The 16,999-nt window shown below is 49.4% G+C and overlaps 1 protein-coding gene and 1 long non-coding RNA gene across 2 annotated transcripts; one reads left to right on the top strand and one right to left on the bottom strand.

The window, feature by feature from the left end:
* The first annotated feature begins 4,899 nt into the window (after positions 1–4,899).
* TLDC2 (TBC/LysM-associated domain containing 2) lies at positions 4,900–16,735 on the top strand. The gene is made up of 6 exons (XM_043602422.1): positions 4,900–5,550; positions 6,776–6,925; positions 7,406–7,558; positions 10,311–10,406; positions 15,406–15,479; positions 16,508–16,735. The coding sequence occupies exons 1-6, from the start codon at positions 5,518–5,520 to the stop codon at positions 16,695–16,697; spliced, it is 696 nt and encodes a 231-aa protein (XP_043458357.1). The 5' UTR covers positions 4,900–5,517; the 3' UTR covers positions 16,698–16,735.
* LOC122496306 lies at positions 9,476–15,409 on the bottom strand. The gene is made up of 2 exons (XR_006300758.1): positions 13,937–15,409; positions 9,476–10,841 (listed from the first exon to the last, which is right to left on the bottom strand). It is a non-coding gene; the product is annotated as an uncharacterized LOC122496306 (long non-coding RNA).
* Positions 16,736–16,999: the final 264 nt, after the last annotated feature.

The following is a 16,999-nucleotide window of genomic DNA, read 5'->3' as shown; positions in this document are numbered from 1 at the left end:
TAAAAATTAAATTAAATTCGGGGTGCCTGGGTGGCTCAGTTGGTTAAGCGTCCAACTTCGGCTCAGGTCATGATCTCATGGTTCATGGGTTTGAGCCCCACGTCGGGCTCTGTGCTGACAGCTCAGAGCCTGGAGCCTGCTACAGATTCTGTGTCTCCCTCTCTCTCTCCCCTCTCCTGCTTGTGCTCTCTGTCTCTCTTAAAGGTAAATAAACATTTTTAAACATTTTTAATTAAATTAAATTAAAATTTAAAAAAATTTAAAGCCCTAAAAATTAGGCTGCTCATGGTTCATTAGTTCAGACCCTGCATTGGGCTCGCAGCTATCAGCATGGAGCCCTCTTAGGATCCTCTGTCCCCCTTTCTTCTGCCCCTCCCCTGCTTGCACTCTCTCAAAATTAAATAAACATGTATATTTAAATAAATATGTGTATACATAAATACATTTTACACTGAGTTGTTCAAAGAGCCAGAGTAAGAGAATTCAGACAGAGGAAACAGCCAGGGCAAAGACTCTGGAAGAGGGACAGGTTTGATAGATGTTTAAGGAAGTGAGAAGGTCAATGTGACTAGACTTGATGGGTGATGGACAGTAAAGGACAAGTTAAAGTTGGAGAAGAGCCAAGGCATGTCTCATTGGAGACTCTAAGCAGGGGCATGATAGAATCTAATTTGTGTTTTAAACAGATCACTCTAATTGGTCTGGAGTCATGAAGAGTTATCAGCATTTGGACAATATTTAAACCCATGGGACCAGGTGAGGTCATGTTGGGAGAGCATCTATAGAGAGAAGAAAAACTGGCTCACAAGCAGGAAGTTAAAAATTCCTGTTTCTAGGGGCACCTGGGTGGCTCAGTCGGTTGAGCATCCAACTTTGGCTTGGGTCATGATCTCACAGTTTGTGGATTCCAGCCCTGTGTGGGGTTCTGTGCTGTCTTTTGGATCCTCTGTCCCCCTCTCTCTCTGCCCCTCTCCTGCCTGCACTCTCTCTCTCTCAAAAGTAAATAAAACATTAAAAAAAAGAAAAAAAGAATTGCTAGTCTAGAACATAGGTAAAAGGAAAAGCCAGAGAGGGAGCAGCCAGTGAGGTAGGAGAGAACGTGCAGCAATGTGTTGTCTGGAGGCCCAGACACTAGACCAGACTGTCAAGTGGCGGAGAAGCTGGAGGAAGAGAGCAGAAGAGTGCTCCCTGCACAGCACGACTCAGAGGCTGCTGGGGACCTCGCCAAGAGCAGGGGTGGTGGGGGCAGAAGCCCAGGGGAGTGGACTGAAGAGTGAACAGGACACGGAGGCAGAATGCAGAAGGAAGAGAGATGGAGCAGTGGGGGAGGGACTGTCGCATGAGATGGAGAGAGAGAGAGAGAGGCAGAGAGAACAGGCAAGTGAGAGATGGACGCAGCCGGGATGGAAAAGGGGAGACAGATGGATCCAGTGATAGGGGCCTGGCTTCTGAACGGAGCGAGGGCCTTTTCTCTGTCGTCCTGGAGGAAGGATGGAAGAGATGGATGAGATGCAGGGGCTTCTGTCGGGAAGGTGAGGGGACGGCTGACAGCTGGCTTCTGTTTTCTCGGTGGAGAATTAAGTCGCCAGGTGAGAGTGAGGAGACCAAGGAGGGCACAGACCTAGATCTCAGAGAACAGAAATCAGATTTCCCAGGACACGCGAGGGGGTGTGTCAGGCCATCGTAGGAAGCTACCTGAGGTTCAAAGTGAAGCCAGTCCGTGCAGCAAACATGGGGAGTTTTCTAGAAGGGACCCTGATTATTTTTCTCCTAAAGTCCTCAGGTGTATTTTGCATCGCTGAAACCACGCGGCACGTCCTCCCTGCCTTTTTTCACTTAACAGGATCATGATCTCACGGTTCATTAGTTCAAGCCCTGCATTGGGCTCGCAGCTGTCAGCATAGAGCCCTCTTGGGATCCTCTGTCCCCCTCTCTTCTGCTCCTCCCCTCTCCTGCTCCCCAGGACAGCAGAGGCATTTCCCCACTCATTTACAAACTCTTTACAAACATTACTTTTAATACTTAGAAAAAATCCACAGAGTGGATGTTCCAAGGGTCACTTAACCTTTCCCCCTTTTTCCTGGACATTCAAATTGTTTCCTGGCAAGGATATCAGAGTTCTGAAAGAGGCGGCGTGTGGTCTGGAAAAGAAAGGAAAAGGCAAGCTTGGAGGCAGGGCTGGGATGTCTGGCACTCTGGCACCGAGAATCCCATCAAGAAGCTTTTAGGGGCCTCTTATTGGCAACTGGTGCTCCTGACAGGTCACATGCTAGGTTTTCCAGGACATGAGGACAAAGAATGGGACAGCAAGGTGAATCTCACTGGCTTCTCAAAGTGCCCAGTGCCCAATGGTTCGGGTATGGAGCATGGGGGAAATAAGGTTGGGAGAGCCAGACGTGTGACCCCTGAACCATTTATAGTTTAAACACATATTGCAACAGCCATGTTTGAGGTAGCAACAGGGCCCCTTCACTTGCCTGTTTTCCCCATAATACAAGTCTGTTCTTCATCCCCCCCTTCCTGGAGGGGGCATTGTCCCAGGAGACCTGATAGGAACTCAAGTCCCCTCCACAAAGCCCAGCAGTGGGGATCTCTTTTAGCTGTGTGAGAATGAAGTGGGCCACCTGAGCCAGTGGGCTCACCCACCCAGTAGAGGCCAGGAGACCACTTGGTGGACATACTTTCCAGGGGATACTGCCCTGGCTGGAGACTGCTTGTTCTGGGGTCAGCTGAAGCCACTTCCAACTTGGGGTTCTGTGATTCAACAACACAGCATTCACTGAATCCTACTGTGAGCCAGGGACAGAAAGGCAGCCCATGTGGACAAAGCACCTACTGTGTGCCAAGCACTGGGCTTCCCATGCGTGATCTCACCTACTTTCACAACAGGCCACTGAGGAAAGAATCACCGCCCTATCTGAGATCGGGGAGTATCAGGGCAGAACCCTACAACATGGGGTGGTGGATGGAGAATCCCACAGCATTGCCTTTTCTTATAGCGTCTGTACCCAATAAAGACAGGTTCCTAGTGGTGGGCTTCAGGCATAGGTGTGGTAAGAGGAGTTTACGAGCCAAGAAGTTCACTGTCCTCCCTCTCTTTGGGCTGGTGAGGGCAGAGCTGGGGCCAGAGGGTGACAAGGTCTTGTTTGTGTGTGTTTATGGGATTTGAGTTTCTGATGGACGATAATCACTGCCAGGCTTCCCAACTGGAACGGGAGCGGGCACAGGGCCAGGACCTGCCGCCCTCTGGGGAGGTATAAGAGCCGGGGAGGAGGGCCTCGAGCCCGACTGGGGCAGACGTGCCAGCCACCGCTGGGGGACCAGGGTGCCGAGCTAAAGCTGCTTCGGACAGACTTCCGAGTGGAAGAGTTGGTTCTGGAAGTGGCCCTCTGTCTGGGGAGAGTCTGGGAGATGCACTAAGGAAACCATCGGGCTGGACAGGCTGGTGGAGGTTGCCAGAAGCCAAGGTTCTGCAGCGTGAGTACACTCTTCCACAGTTCCTGCCGTTTTCTTCCCCACTGAGCGACTTCTTCCACACACTGAGTGATGGAGTGACGATCTGTCCCAGAGGAGCCCAGGTGGAGCCTAAGTGGCCACTTGTCTGGAATTTGAGCCCTGGACTTCTCAGAGGCAGTGTGGGGGAAAGGCAAAAAGCACTGTCATTTACCCAGTGCTATGAAACACCAGCCACTGTGGCTTATCTCACCAAATTGGTAATGGAGGCTGGGCTCAGCATCCTAGTTCTTGGGGGAGCGGGGTGCAGAGAGAAAATCCCAAGCAGGCTCCACGTTCAGCACGGAGCCCGACACGGGGCTTCATCTCACGACCCTGAGATCATGACCCGAGCTGAGATCAAGAGTTGGACGCTTAACCGACTGAGCCCCCCAGACGCCCCAGCATCCTAGTTCCTCGGGCATTATCTTCATTTACTCTTACAACAGCCCTGTGTGGTGGATATTAGTATTTCACAGGAGACCGAAGCACAGAGATGTTAAGTAACTTGCCCAGGGTCACATAGCAAGTAAGCGGCAAAACCAGGATTTGAACTCCCTGACTCGAGAGCCCGTACTTGTAACCTCCGTGTTATACTATTGTGTGGCTGTGCTAAGTCTCTTCCCTTTGTGAGTGGTAATTTCTTTATCTGTGATTGATGATCAGAAATACATTACCCTGAGCTTCCCTAAAGATGCCTTGAGATGGGTCGGCTTTAAGCACTGGGAAGCCTTGTTGGAAACATTATCAAGAACTCAGTGCATGCCCTTTGACTCAGCGGTCAACTTTTGAAATTTATCATAAAGGATATAATCAGATTAATGAACAGGGAATTTCATTACAGTTTTGCTTATCATTACAGAAAATGAGAAGTAAACAAAATGTCCAACAGTTGAGGAATGAATGATATGTATCCTATGATAAAATAATATGTAACCATTAAAAATCGTGTGTTCAAGAGGTACTGAATGTCATTGGAAAATTCTCATTTGTTAAGTGGAAAAGCCACTTCATAAAATATACATGGTATGATGTATTTATGAAAGTGTGTATATATATGTATATTAAATAAGTGAAAAAGATGGGGAAAATACCTTACGGGTAGAGAGTGTATCCCTGAGAGATGAAATTATGAATATTTTTGTATTTTGCTTTATTCTTTTCTAGATTCCTCAAAATGTCTATAATTAACATGTCTTTTTAAATTAGAAAAATGAAGATTTTTTAAAAATGTATCTATTTAAAAATTTTTTTAAATGTTTATTTATTTTTGAGAGAGAGGGAGAGAGAGACAGTGTGCAAGTGGGAGAGGGGCAGAGAGAGGAAGACACAGAATCCCAAGCAGGCTCCGGGCTCTGCACAGAGCCCGACGCAGGGCTCAAACTCATGAACCGTGAGATCACGACCTAAGCAGAAGTTGGACACTTAACCAACTGAGCCACCTAGGCACCCCTGTTTTTTGTTTTTCAAGATTTGTTCTTCTGGTTTAGGGTTGGCTCCTTTGAGCATCTGTTCTGATATACTCATTGGCTTTAAAAGTACCTGGCAGTCAGTATTGTGAGGGTCTCTGAGATAACCTGGTCCAACATGTTTCATGTGGGACAACCGAAGCCCAAGGGTACAAGGGACTTAACCAAGGTCAGAAAGAGAACCAGGAGTTCCAGACCCCCAGCCTGGAGCTCAAGCATCTGCCCAAAGGGCCATAATCCCTAGGCCAAGCTGCCAGAAGGGCAGGGAGGAGGAAGGGAATCACAGCTAGAATTTACCATGTATGGTTAATGTGTGTGAGTCACAAACTGCAAGTGAGGCCTTGAATGCCGAGGGTAGCTGACCTCATAGACCCACCCAGCGACAATTCATCCTGGGAGTGACAGGTGAGAGGGAGCAAAGGGCAGCTGGGTGGCCTGAAGCTAGCAGGGTGTGCCCCAGGCCTCTCCCTCTCACCTCTAGGCCTCTCCCAGCAGTGCTTTCTCCCCTGTGACGGCTAAGGACTCTTACTGCCAGCGGCTGGGCTCGGACAGGAGAATGAAAGGTCTCCGCTGGCGTTACACTCGGCTGGTAAGGGGCCCGGCTTGGGCTGGGGGGTTAGGTCAGCAAAGGTGCGGGAGGCCAGATCTCTGGCGGGATGGGATCTGGGCTAGCACTGGAGGCAGGTGTGATGTGCCCCCCTCCCAAGTCCCTCCTCAGCTGGCCCGGAGTTCAGAGCTCAGGAACCAGGGGCCTTGATACCCACCCCCTGGTCCGGAGACCCTAAGGAGCACAGACGGCTGTCTCCAGCCAGATGGAGCTCTGTCCAGAAGCCCCACCCAGCTAGGACCTGCTCCCCAGGCCTGAACCTGGGGAATAGCAAAGCGGCGTCCTGGTCATTTCTCATCCTCAGGGAGGACTCTCTTTCTAACAAAAATTCCCCCAAGTCACCGTGTGCAGGCACACGTTTACACACGCACACGTTTACACACCCACACACACGCGCACGCTCCAACGTCCACTCCGGTACAGAGTGGAAGCGTAACTGAATGAATGCATAAACCCACACACATCCACACTGACACACACACATATTGATACAATCCCGACTCACAAACACATTGACAGGTAAACACACACGGTTATTCAACATCTCCTCCCACTGCTTTGCCCACACAGGTCTATGTGGAGCCAATGCACCCGTTCACACGGACGAGCGCACATCTTACACAAACCCGCACGAACTTACCTACTACACGCATTGTCTCTCCCCGGCAGACAGGGAAGCCTCTGACCCTTATTTTCTTTCTTAGTAAAATAAGGCCAGTAAGGAGTACCTTCTTCTTAGGATTCTTGGGAAAAATACAGGGAGGTCATGCACAGCAAAAGCACTTCACCCAGTGTGTGCTGATCAATATCAGCCACTATCGGTATTGGTGGTGTTAGGATGATTATTCCACGTGCAGACGCACACAGATGTAGCTCCCAGGGCCAGGCTGGGCGGCCACCAGCGCTTCTCTCCTGCCCCTGAGCTTAGAACTTGATCCTCTGGATCTGGAGCATGCAGAAAACCATAGCACCCATGGCCACATCGGATGGCCACACGTACCTCTGACCTTCGGCAGGCCAGAGGCAAAAGCCGGATACGGGCAGGGGCAGACTTGTCTGTCATGGGCACCAGCCTTCTCTGGCTGGGCTGCCGGTTGCAGAGCCCTGGGCAGGGGTGATGAGGCAGCTGAAGCTCTCGGGCTCCGGAGACATGGAAGCTGGTGTTTCCTTGTCCCTCAACTCACCAGGGTTCTTTGTGTCTTCACAGCCCAGTCGGGTGGAGGACACTCTGTCTGTGGAAGAGGGTGAGGAAGAGGAGACAGCCCCGGCCCCATTCTCAGCTCCTGTTCCTGAAGATCCTGTGGAGCCCCAGCTGGCAGAAGCCAGCCAGGTTCTGGGAACCTCAGAGATGAGGCAGGTTCGGGCACAGTGCGAGAAGCCTGAGGGTCTCACCCTCCTGCTCTACCCCAGCCAGGTCCAGGGACACCTGGGGTCACTCCTGCTATGTCCCAAAGCTGGGATGGGAGTGGAAGGATGAGGTAGGGTGGATTAGGGGAAGGGGTTCAGCATCTCATCTATTCTCCAGCCTCTAGAGACCAAGGTGACCAAAGGGAGAGGGCCCCGAGGGAGACCTCACCTTGGTTCAAATCTTGGCTTTGCCACTTACTCCCTGCGTGGGCTTTAGGCAACTTGCTTCACCTCCCTGAGCCTCATTTTCCTCAACCGTAAAATGGGAATAATAATCCCTCTCTCTGAAGGCTGGTAATGAGCCCTTGGAAACAGTAAACTCCTCTGTCACCTGTAAAGCACCATGCCCATGTGAGTGGAGTACCAGAGATATGGTGGGAGGCGTGGGGCAGGACGTGGATCCATCGCTCACCTCCAGCCCTGTCTCTAGCTCAGCCTCCACCTCCCCCCAAGAGTCACCGGACATTCCTGGAGCCTGGCCTTCTGTACGTCGAGAAATGGCTTCAGCCTGCGGAGCCTTTACAGGCAGATGGAAGGCCACAGTGGGCCAGTGCTGCTGGTGCTGAGGGACCAGGACGGGCAGGTGAGCTGGGCCAGGGCCCCAACTTGAAGTTCTGGGGGTGCCCAACCGCACACAGTGGGCCCTGCCCCAGGGCAGCCTCAGGGGCTAGAGGCAGAGGTGATAGCCCAAGTCACTTATAATGGACACTGATGATGACAGTGACACCTACATTGCTCAGAGCCATTCCTTCCCCCCTTCATTCCCTAATTCATCCCTTCAACACGTGTATACTAAGCACCTTCTCTGTGCCAGCTTAAACACGGACTAGACCAAGGTCAGGACAGAAGTGGTTCCAGCCCTCTTGGAGCTACAGGCCTAATAGGGAGGCAGGGTCAGGAGTTAAGCAAATAACTAGGAAGACATTTTAAGTGGGGTATCTATGCCTTAATGATCCATTTACGCTTTGAAAACACCCCCCTGCTGGTGGGAGAATGGATTAGAGGGGCTAAGAGAGAAAGCCGGCCAGTGAGGAGGAAGCCACAGTAAGCGCCTGCATTTCACAGCAGGGACCTGGGGAGGGCGCTGTCTCAAATCCAGGTGGTCTCACCAAGAGGAGACTTCTGGCAGGCTCTCTAGATGGGGTAGTGGAGAGGATAAAAGCTGGTTTCAACTGCTCTTCTGTGGAAGGAACATGTTAGAGCTGGGAGGGATCTCATGGGTCTCTGAGGACCCTCACGTAGGCAGGAGTTCCTAACATCCTCAAGATGCTGATCCAGGACTTTCCACCTCAAGGCCAGAGAGCTCACTTCTTCAGGATGGAGCCCCTTGGCTGAATGCCAGTGACTAGGAGGAAGTTGTTCCTTATGTTAAGTCAAAACCTACTCCCCATGGCTGCCTCCCGATGATCCTGCCTCTGCCCCTCAACACAGTGTATGAGAGTGAAAACCTGCAGTCCACCAACTATTCCACAAGGGGCTAAGTGAGCTATGGTCCCGCTACATAGTGAAACATTGCCAAGGGCTGGTAAGAAAAATGATGTAGAGTCATAGCTATTAAAAGTGTTAAGGTTTTGTTTTCATTTTTTTGTTTTTTAAGATTTTATTTTTATTTGTTAAGTAATCTCTACACCCAATGTGGGGCTTGAACTCACAACCCTGAGATCAAGAGCTGCATGCTCCACCCATTGAGCCAGCCAGGTGCCCCAAGTTTGTTTGTTTGTTTTAATGTTTATTTATTTTTGAGAGAGAGAGAGACAGAGACAGAGATAGAGAGAGAGAGCAAGTAGGGGAGGGGCAGAGAGAGGGAGAGAGAGAATCCCAAGCAGGTTCTGTGTTGCCACAAGCCCGATGCAGGGCTTGAGCTCATGAACTGTGAGATCATGCCCTGAGCTGAAATCAAGAGTCGGACACCTAACCAACTGAGTCACCCAGGCACCCCTCAAGTTTTTGTTTAAAATTTTTTTAAATGTTTATTTATTTATTTATTTATTTATTTATTTTTAACATGTATTCATTTTTGAAAGGCAGAGAGAGACAGAGCGCGAATGGGGGAGGAGCAGAGAGAGAGGGAGACACAGAATCCAAAGCAGGCTCCAGGCTCTGAGCTATCAGCACAGAGCCTGACGCGGGGCTTGAACTCGCGAACCGTGAGATCATGACCTGAGCCGAAATCGGACACTTAACCGACTGAGCCACCCAGACACCCCATAAATGTTTATTTATTTTTGACACAGAGAGAGACACACACACAGAGTGCAAGCGGAGAGGGGCAGAGAGAGAGGGAGACACAGAATCTGAAGCAGGCTCCAGGCTCCGAGCTGTCAGCACAGGGCCTGACGCGGGGCTTGAACCCACGAACTGCGAAATCATAGCCTGAACCGAAGTCGGACGCCCAACCGACTGAGCCACCCAGGTGCCCCCCAAGTTTTTGTTTGTAAAGCAGGATATGAAAGGCACTCTTGGGCCAGTGGAGAAAATGTATTATGAACTGGATACTAGATAATATTATGAAATTGCTGTTAATTTTATTAGGTGAGATGACAGTATTGTGGTTATACATGAGAAGGTCCCCATTCTTGGAGCTGAACTATGTAGGGGTAAAAGGTTATAATACCTACAATTTCAAACAGGACACCAAAAAAATATAAGGAGAGAGAAAGCAAATATGGCAAACACATTTACAGTTTTAAATCCTCATGGAGGGTATTCTGTGCCAGACTTTTACTTTTTTTGGATGTTTGGAGTTTTATGAAGAAAAGTGAAGGGGGGAGGCAGCTTACAAAACAATGTACAGGGTGCCCGGTTCGCTCATTTGAAAGAGCATGTGACTCTTGATATCAGGGCCATGAGTTCACATCCCGCGTTGGGTGTAGAAATTACCTAAATAAATAAAACTTAAAAAAAAAACCAAACAGATGTACTATAGGATCTGGTTTTCTGTATAAGAATACACACACTGGTATTAAACAGATGCTGGGAGGAAATGTACAAAAATGTTAAGAATAGTTATCTTGGGGAGCAGAGGGGGATTTGGGATGGCTTCATATTTTCTTTCTGCTTGTCTATAACTTCTAATACTTTTCTACAAGGATTACATATACAAAATAAGTACATTTAAGAAAAAGGAGGAGGACACCAGCAAGGGCTCTTCCTTGGGGAGTGTTAAGGGAAGGGACACACTGATGGGCTCTGGGGCCCTCTCCATCCCCCAGCTCTGTCCCAGGCTCCCCCGGGGCCCTACTAGGATGAGCCTATATTACCAAGCCTGGAGAGCGGGGTTGCCAGAGGACCTCCACTCCCTTCCAGCTGCAACTTCAAGCTCTTCTGCTTTCCAGATGTTTGGGGCCTTCTCCTCCTCGGCTCTTCGACTCAGCAAAGGCTTCTATGGTACTGGAGAGACATTCCTCTTCTCCTTCTCCCCACAGCTGAAGGTAATATTCCCAACCTTCTAGAGAGGGGGGAAGGAGGACTTATGACAAAGATCCTGGGGTCCTACTGGCTCCCAGATCCGTTCCCTATGCTGGGATGCCTGGTATCCATCTATCTTTCCCAGAAGGCAGTGGTGGGCAGTGCGTTGCCCAATTTCATTTCTTAAAAGGGCTCAGTAGATCCCTGGCAGCCACGGACTGGCTCAGAGAGGAAGAGGCGTGTTGCTCACCAGATGCAGGCTGCAAAGACAAGATGGGTCCAAGTGCAGGTAGATCTGTGGGTGTGCAGGTAGGAAGACGAAGACAGACACATCCGATGACTTCAGTCTTCTTATGAAGTGTGGGGTGAGGTCATCAACTAAGAGTGAGGATGGAGAAGTGTGAAGGTTGAGCAGAGAGAAAGTATCAAGTTGTCATCACAGGAGTGGAGAGGGAGGCCTGTGAGAGAGAACCAGACAAGCATAAGTACAGCTACGTAGCATTAACTGGAGGCGGGGAGTGTCAGTGTAAAGGCAAGCCAGTCACTTGGGCACGTGTTTTCCTCCAGCTGCATTCAGGTCCTCGGGTTGAGGCATGGACAGAGTCCTTGGGAGGGCTCATCCAGGATGGGACTTTGGCCAAGCTGGTTTGACAGAGGGAGAGAGGGAAGCAGAAGTTGAAGGGAGTGAAAATACAAAATGGACCACAGAACCTACAGGATCGGTGGGGGAAGGGAAGCCAGGGAGGCTGAAGGACAATGAGGCAAAGATGAAAACAACAGATGAGAAGTGGCCTTGAGGTCAGAGACTTGGGGCAATGACACAAGTGGGACAGTGTGTTGGAATATAAGACACAGAGCGAGGGACGTTGGAAACAGACTGGTAAGGTTCCTGGCTGTGACCGTAAGGGACAGTGGCTGAGGTGGGTATAAGAAAAGCCCTTGAGAGGAAGAGGAGAGGAGCTGAGGGCAGCCATTGGATGGGTCCGTGTGGATGGCAAAGTTCACCAAAGACAAAGGCAGAAATTAGGAAGGAGGAGAGGATGGTGAGCCAGAGCTCATGCCTCTAATTAATGGTGACTGGTGACTAGGAGGTGGGTGACCGGCAGAGACAAGATGACTGGTGTTGTCATATGGCACTTGCTGCCAGAGAGCAGGGCTTTTGAAGGAGGAAGGGGAATTGTCCCCAACCCCTCCCATCTAAAGCTTTTCCATCTCTGGACTATTTAGTGAACAAAACTACTTAGCACTGCATGCCTGGCATGAAAGACGACACTACCCTAAAAAAAAAATTTTTTTTTAATGTTCACTTATTTTGAGAGAGAGAGAGAAACAGTGCGAGTGGGGGAGAGGCAGAGAGAAAAGGAGACACAGAATCCGAAGCAGTCTCCAGGCTCTGAGCTGTCAGCCCAGATTAGTTTCTAATCTCATTTCACAAATTCGTGCATTCGATTGACAACATTCTTATGAGGTACATACTATTATCAGCACCATCTTACAGTTGAGGAAACTGAGGCACAGAGAGGTTGAGTCACTTGCTCAACCTCACACAGCCAGTCGGTAGTGAGGATGCGATGCAGGAACAGGCCCCGGAGCTTGAAACTCAGCCACAGCACTACACTACCTCTCTAAATGTCCGAAGTTCTCTGCCCTGAGATGCTCTCAGGCTTGCAGAGGAGAGATGAGTACAATTTAGAGTGATCAGTGCTGTGGAAGACACCCCAAGGAGAAGCACATGGATGAAGTGGAGGTGGGGAGATCAAAGGAGACTTCCCAGAGGAGGAGCTTCTTGCATTGCGTCTTGATGGACAAACAGAAGATCACCAGGTGATGGAGGGCATAGGGAAAAGTCTTCTTGGAGCACGTGCAAAGGCACAGTAATTGGAAAGAAGGCAATGCCCATTTAGGAACCCAACAGGCGAATGGGTAGGGGGTCAGAGTGTGAGGGAGGGCATAGCCCTCTGCGTTGGCATAGCATGCCCTCATGAAATATTTGTTCAGTGGATAAAGAACCAGTTCCAAGTGTTTTTGTTTGCTGTTAGAGATCTCTCCTCCCATGAATGGACCGAGAACCTACACATATACTCAGCGATTACTTGAGCACATGACAAGTAGGTCACAAGGAGCTCTGGACTCCTTGCTACAGGCAAAACACACTCTATCTATTGCATTGCCTCTATCAGCCAGCCTGGTACTCTTTCCAGGAAACAGGAAAGGGGTCTGCAGTTCACCGTTAACCCATGCTGGATTCTAATTACTACTTGCCTTCCTGTATTCACATGCTAGAATTCTAAAGTTCTAGGATTTTCCTCCTGTTGCACTGATAACTCCTTGGCAGAATCCTTTGCTGGCTCCTCCTCTCCCAAACCTTTTAACATCACAGGGGCCCAGAACTCAGTTTTTGGTTCTTGACTCTTGTCTACCCTTGTTTGTTTCAACGTCTCGTCCATTCTCACTGCTTTCCATGCCATCCACGTACTGATAGCTTCTGCCCCTGGACTCCAAACTGACATATATCCAACTAGTACCCAGCATTTCTGCTTGGACCTCCGACATGGCATTGCGAGCCTCACCTGTCCAAAACCGAGCTCCTGACTTTCCCGCTAAAATCGGCTTGTCCTGCCATCTTCCCCAGTGAAGTTATGGCACCTCCATGTTTTCTGCTACTGAGACCAAAAGTTTTTGAGTCCTTGACTCCTCTCTGTCACATCCTACGTCTGAGCTGTCAGTGAATCCTGATGGCTCTGCCTTCTCTGTCTGTATTCAGAACCCACCACTTCTCACCATGTCCTTTGCTGTCACCTGGTTCAAGCCACCATCATTACTTGTCCTTGTTCCTGCTATAGCCTCCTAACAGGTCTCTCTGCTTCCACCTCAGTCATCACAATACCTAGAGTGTTCCTTTTAAAAAGGTAAGTCAGAGCATGTCACTCTTTGGCTTCAACCTGCCAATGGCTTCCTTTCTTGGAGAAAAGCTGAAGTCTTTATAATAACCTGTAAGTCCTACATTTTCTGGCCTCTCTCTTATGTTGTTTCTTGCTGTTTTTCCTTTCCCTCACTCTGCTCTAGCCACAATGAGCTCTGAGCTGGTCCTTAAACATGCAGGCCTGCTCCCACCTCAGGGCCTTTGCACATGCTGTTCTGCCTAGCTTGCCTTCTACTGGATCACCACATGGCTCAGCTCTCACCTCCTTTAGGATTCTGCTCAAATGTCACTATCACAGAGAGGCCCTCTGTGACCAACTAATTTAAATTTACAACATTCTATTCCTTGGAAACCCTTTTTTGTCCTTATCTACTTTTTTATCCTTAGCATTTGTCACCACCTAGCATATTTTACTTAGTTACCTGCCCCTGCCTGCTAGAATGGGAGTCCCGTGAGGGCAAGAAATTCTGTCTATTACAGTCACCATTTTACCCAGAACATAAAACAGTGCCTGGTACTAAATGCTTTAAAAATTTTGTTGAATGAAATGAATTTTTGTTACAGGGGCTGTCTTCACAGTCTCCTGCCATGGAATCCTGTTTTTTTAAAACCTGGGTAATCTTTACCTACCTTTGGTCGTTTGGCACCTCTTGTGTTCTTTATGAATTCCCAGTGGCTCCTTGATGGTGATTCCAAACAGCCCATGAACATGGTCTTAGTTTCTTCTGTACCAATGTTTATGTTACTCCTTCAAGTCTGAAGGTCACATTCTTCGATGAAAGTAGAGGAGGAATTGAATGGTTCTGTCTTCTCATGGTCACTTGTTAATATTATCTCACCTCTTCTGAGCCCACGCTTATTTTTATTAATCTATTTTCTTGCTAAAAACCCTTTGGTTGCTCATAGAATATTTTGAACAACTAATTTCAGGCCGTAATATGCTATACCTTTGTGGCCCTCTAAAAATATTTTTATTAGCCAAATTGACTCTTGAATAATTCATTCATTCAACAGATATCTATGCCATGTCTTGGGAATACTGCTGGGAATCAAGACAGCCCTCACAGAGCTTACATGTTAGTGGGGCAGGCATTGGGACATTGGCATATGGAGAGGGTCACCTCAAAGGGTGGTCAATGCTGAGGAAAAGGACACAGGGTGTGGGAGGAAGGGCTACTTTAGACAGGGTGATCCAGGAAACTTCTCTGGGATGACATTTGGTCTGAAAGATGAGAAGTGGGCCAATTAAGGATCTGGGGGAAGAGCATTCTCAGTAGAGGGGTCAGCAAGTGTGAAGGTCGTAAAGCAGGAATAGCTCTGGGTATCCCAGGGACAGCAAGGCAAGGGTAGCTGAAGTGTGGTCAATAAGGGGGAGAAGAGGTCAGAGAGGAAAGCAGGGATCTGCTATCCTGCTGAAAGGATATCCTGCTGAAACCTGGGCTGTCAGCTCCAGCCAGGAGTTGGATTTTATTCCCATTGCAATGGGCAGCCCTTGGAGGCTTTAGGCAGAGGAATACTATCCGATCACATTTCTGTGTGAAGATGGGCTGTGGGCGGGTGACTGTGGAAGCAGGGATGCTTTAGGAGGCTGTGAGTGAGTGAGGAGTGACTGTGGTGTGGATTGGGTGGGCAAGAGTGGAGAAGGACAGGACAGAAATGGGAGTAGTCTGGATGTCTCTTTGGGGTGGGGCCCACAAGTCTTGCTGAGGAACGGGAGTGTGAGGCAGCACAGGGCAGGCTGCAGTGAGAGGTGAGCAAACAGTGGATGGCAGGATCAGGGCCCAGCTCCTGACCTGGACCTTCCCCCTCCTCTCTCCATTTGGAAATAGGATGCTTCAGAGAGTTCTGGTCTGCCCTAGAACAGACGGGCTTTGGGTTGTGGGAATTCAGACCGGAAGGCAAAAGGAGGTGAGCCCCCTTGGGGAAAAATGTAAAGAAATCTCAAGAGTCTAGGGGCCAGGGGTACTTCCTGTTGTTTAGCTGGGGCTTGGGCCTGGATGTTCTGTTCCGTCCACGATGGAACGACTGCCCCCCAGTGGTGTGGAGTCAAACTGCAAGGGCAGGACTCTTCAGTAACCTAGCATTTCCTGTCACCCCAGGTCTTCAAGTGGACAGGAAGGAATTCTTTCTTTGTGAAAGGAGACTTGGATTCACTGATGATGGGCAGTGGCAGGTGCGTGTCTCAGTCTTCCCCGACTCTGGAGTCTTGGGGTAGTCTGTGTTCTGGTCCCTCTCCCATCTGGAAATACTGGGCAAGGCTGCCCCAGACAAAATGAGGCTGGTGGTTAACTTCCAGGCCTCTCCCTTCAACACTTCCCAGGTGCTGCCCAGTCTCCCAGCCAAACTCGTCAAACCTACTTTAAGTAAACACCGAGAGGAAAGAATGGCATGTGTTTATAGTCGGTGACAGCCTAGTCTGAATGTATGTGATTTGGGGAACAGCATTCCGCATGTTCAGATGAGGCTGGAGTCCAGGGATAGGTGAGCCTTACATGTGCCTGTCAGCCCCATAATCTCAAGGAACATAACTCATCGGGGGAAGGCAGGCCTCTGCCCAGGAACCCAGCGTGCGAGCGTGCATGCTGAGGGGGATGAGTGGGTTAGGAAGAAGAGGTTAGTCTTACCCCTGGTGAGAACTCCACATTCAGGCAGAGTAAAATCTTACCCTGGGGGCAAAGATGAGAGCATTGTTGGATTAGTAGCAGGCAAATTCTTTGCTCTCCCAATTGCCTGAAGAGCCCCCCCCCCCCCCCAAGCCAGTTTGGAGAAGAACACAGCAGCCATCGCTGATTTGCAATCGGTAGCCCACTTTCCAGCCCCAGCCTGGTTTGCTGTCAAATGAGGGGATCAGAACGAATGCTTTCGGATGTGTTTTGGGGGTTGAGTCCATGCCTTAAGATTCACTCCTTTGGTTAAGCATTACCATCTTTAAAATGTTCCACATGTTCTAAACCCGGACTGTGGTGATGGTTATACCACTGTATATGTTTATTAAAATAACTTAACTGTAAAAAAAAAATGCTCTAAGCCCTATGGGGAACAACATATGGAGTTCCCAACAATTCTGGATAAATCGGCTTAAGGGAAGATGAGATAGTCAAAACAGAGCTGTGGTCATGGTGTGGCCAAAGGCTGATGGTGAGGATCTGGAAGGTCAACCTCCAGGAGTGAGCCATGCCAAGATTTTCCTCTTCTTTTTAGTGGCCAGTTTGGACTGTGGTTGGATGGAGACTTGTATCACGGCGGAAGCCACCCCTGTGCAACCTTCAACAATGAGGTGTTGGCCCGGCGAGAGCAGTTCTGCATCAAGGAACTGGAGGCCTGGGTCCTGAGCGGATGCCCCCATTGTGGGAAGCTTCCTGAAGCAACCAGTGCTCACACTTGCTCATGAATGCCATCTAGACCCTCCTTATAGAGGGCTGCCCATTTTCTCTGAAGCCTGGATGACTGTGGTTGTAAGCAAACCTCCCTGTGGTCTGGGGACCCAAGACAGTCATGGAAACAAGCAATATTCTCCTGGGGATGTGACTCTGAAAGAGTGAAATGCACTCACATCTCATCTGAGCAGCACAAAGTCCCTCATGAAATTTCTTTTTATGTATTTATTAGGTAGGCTCCATGTCCATCACAGGGTTCAAACTCACAACCCCGAGATCAAGAGTTGCATGTTCCACTGACTGAGCCACCCAGGTG

This window comes from Prionailurus bengalensis, chromosome A3, assembly GCF_016509475.1.
Source record: "Prionailurus bengalensis isolate Pbe53 chromosome A3, Fcat_Pben_1.1_paternal_pri, whole genome shotgun sequence".
NCBI classification, from domain to species: domain Eukaryota; kingdom Metazoa; phylum Chordata; class Mammalia; order Carnivora; family Felidae; genus Prionailurus; species Prionailurus bengalensis.
This window is presented reverse-complemented; position numbering and strand designations above follow the sequence as displayed.

Excerpts from the sequence above, each read along its gene's own strand:
- TLDC2 (XM_043602422.1), top strand. The coding sequence starts at position 5,518 with ATGAAAGGTCTCCGCTGGCGTTACACTCGGCTG. Across the intron at positions 7,559-10,310 it reads TGAGGGACCAGGACGGGCAG|ATGTTTGGGGCCTTCTCCTC; the intron begins GTGAGCTGGGCC and ends TCTGCTTTCCAG. Across the intron at positions 15,480-16,507 it reads CTGATGATGGGCAGTGGCAG|TGGCCAGTTTGGACTGTGGT; the intron begins GTGCGTGTCTCA and ends TCTTCTTTTTAG.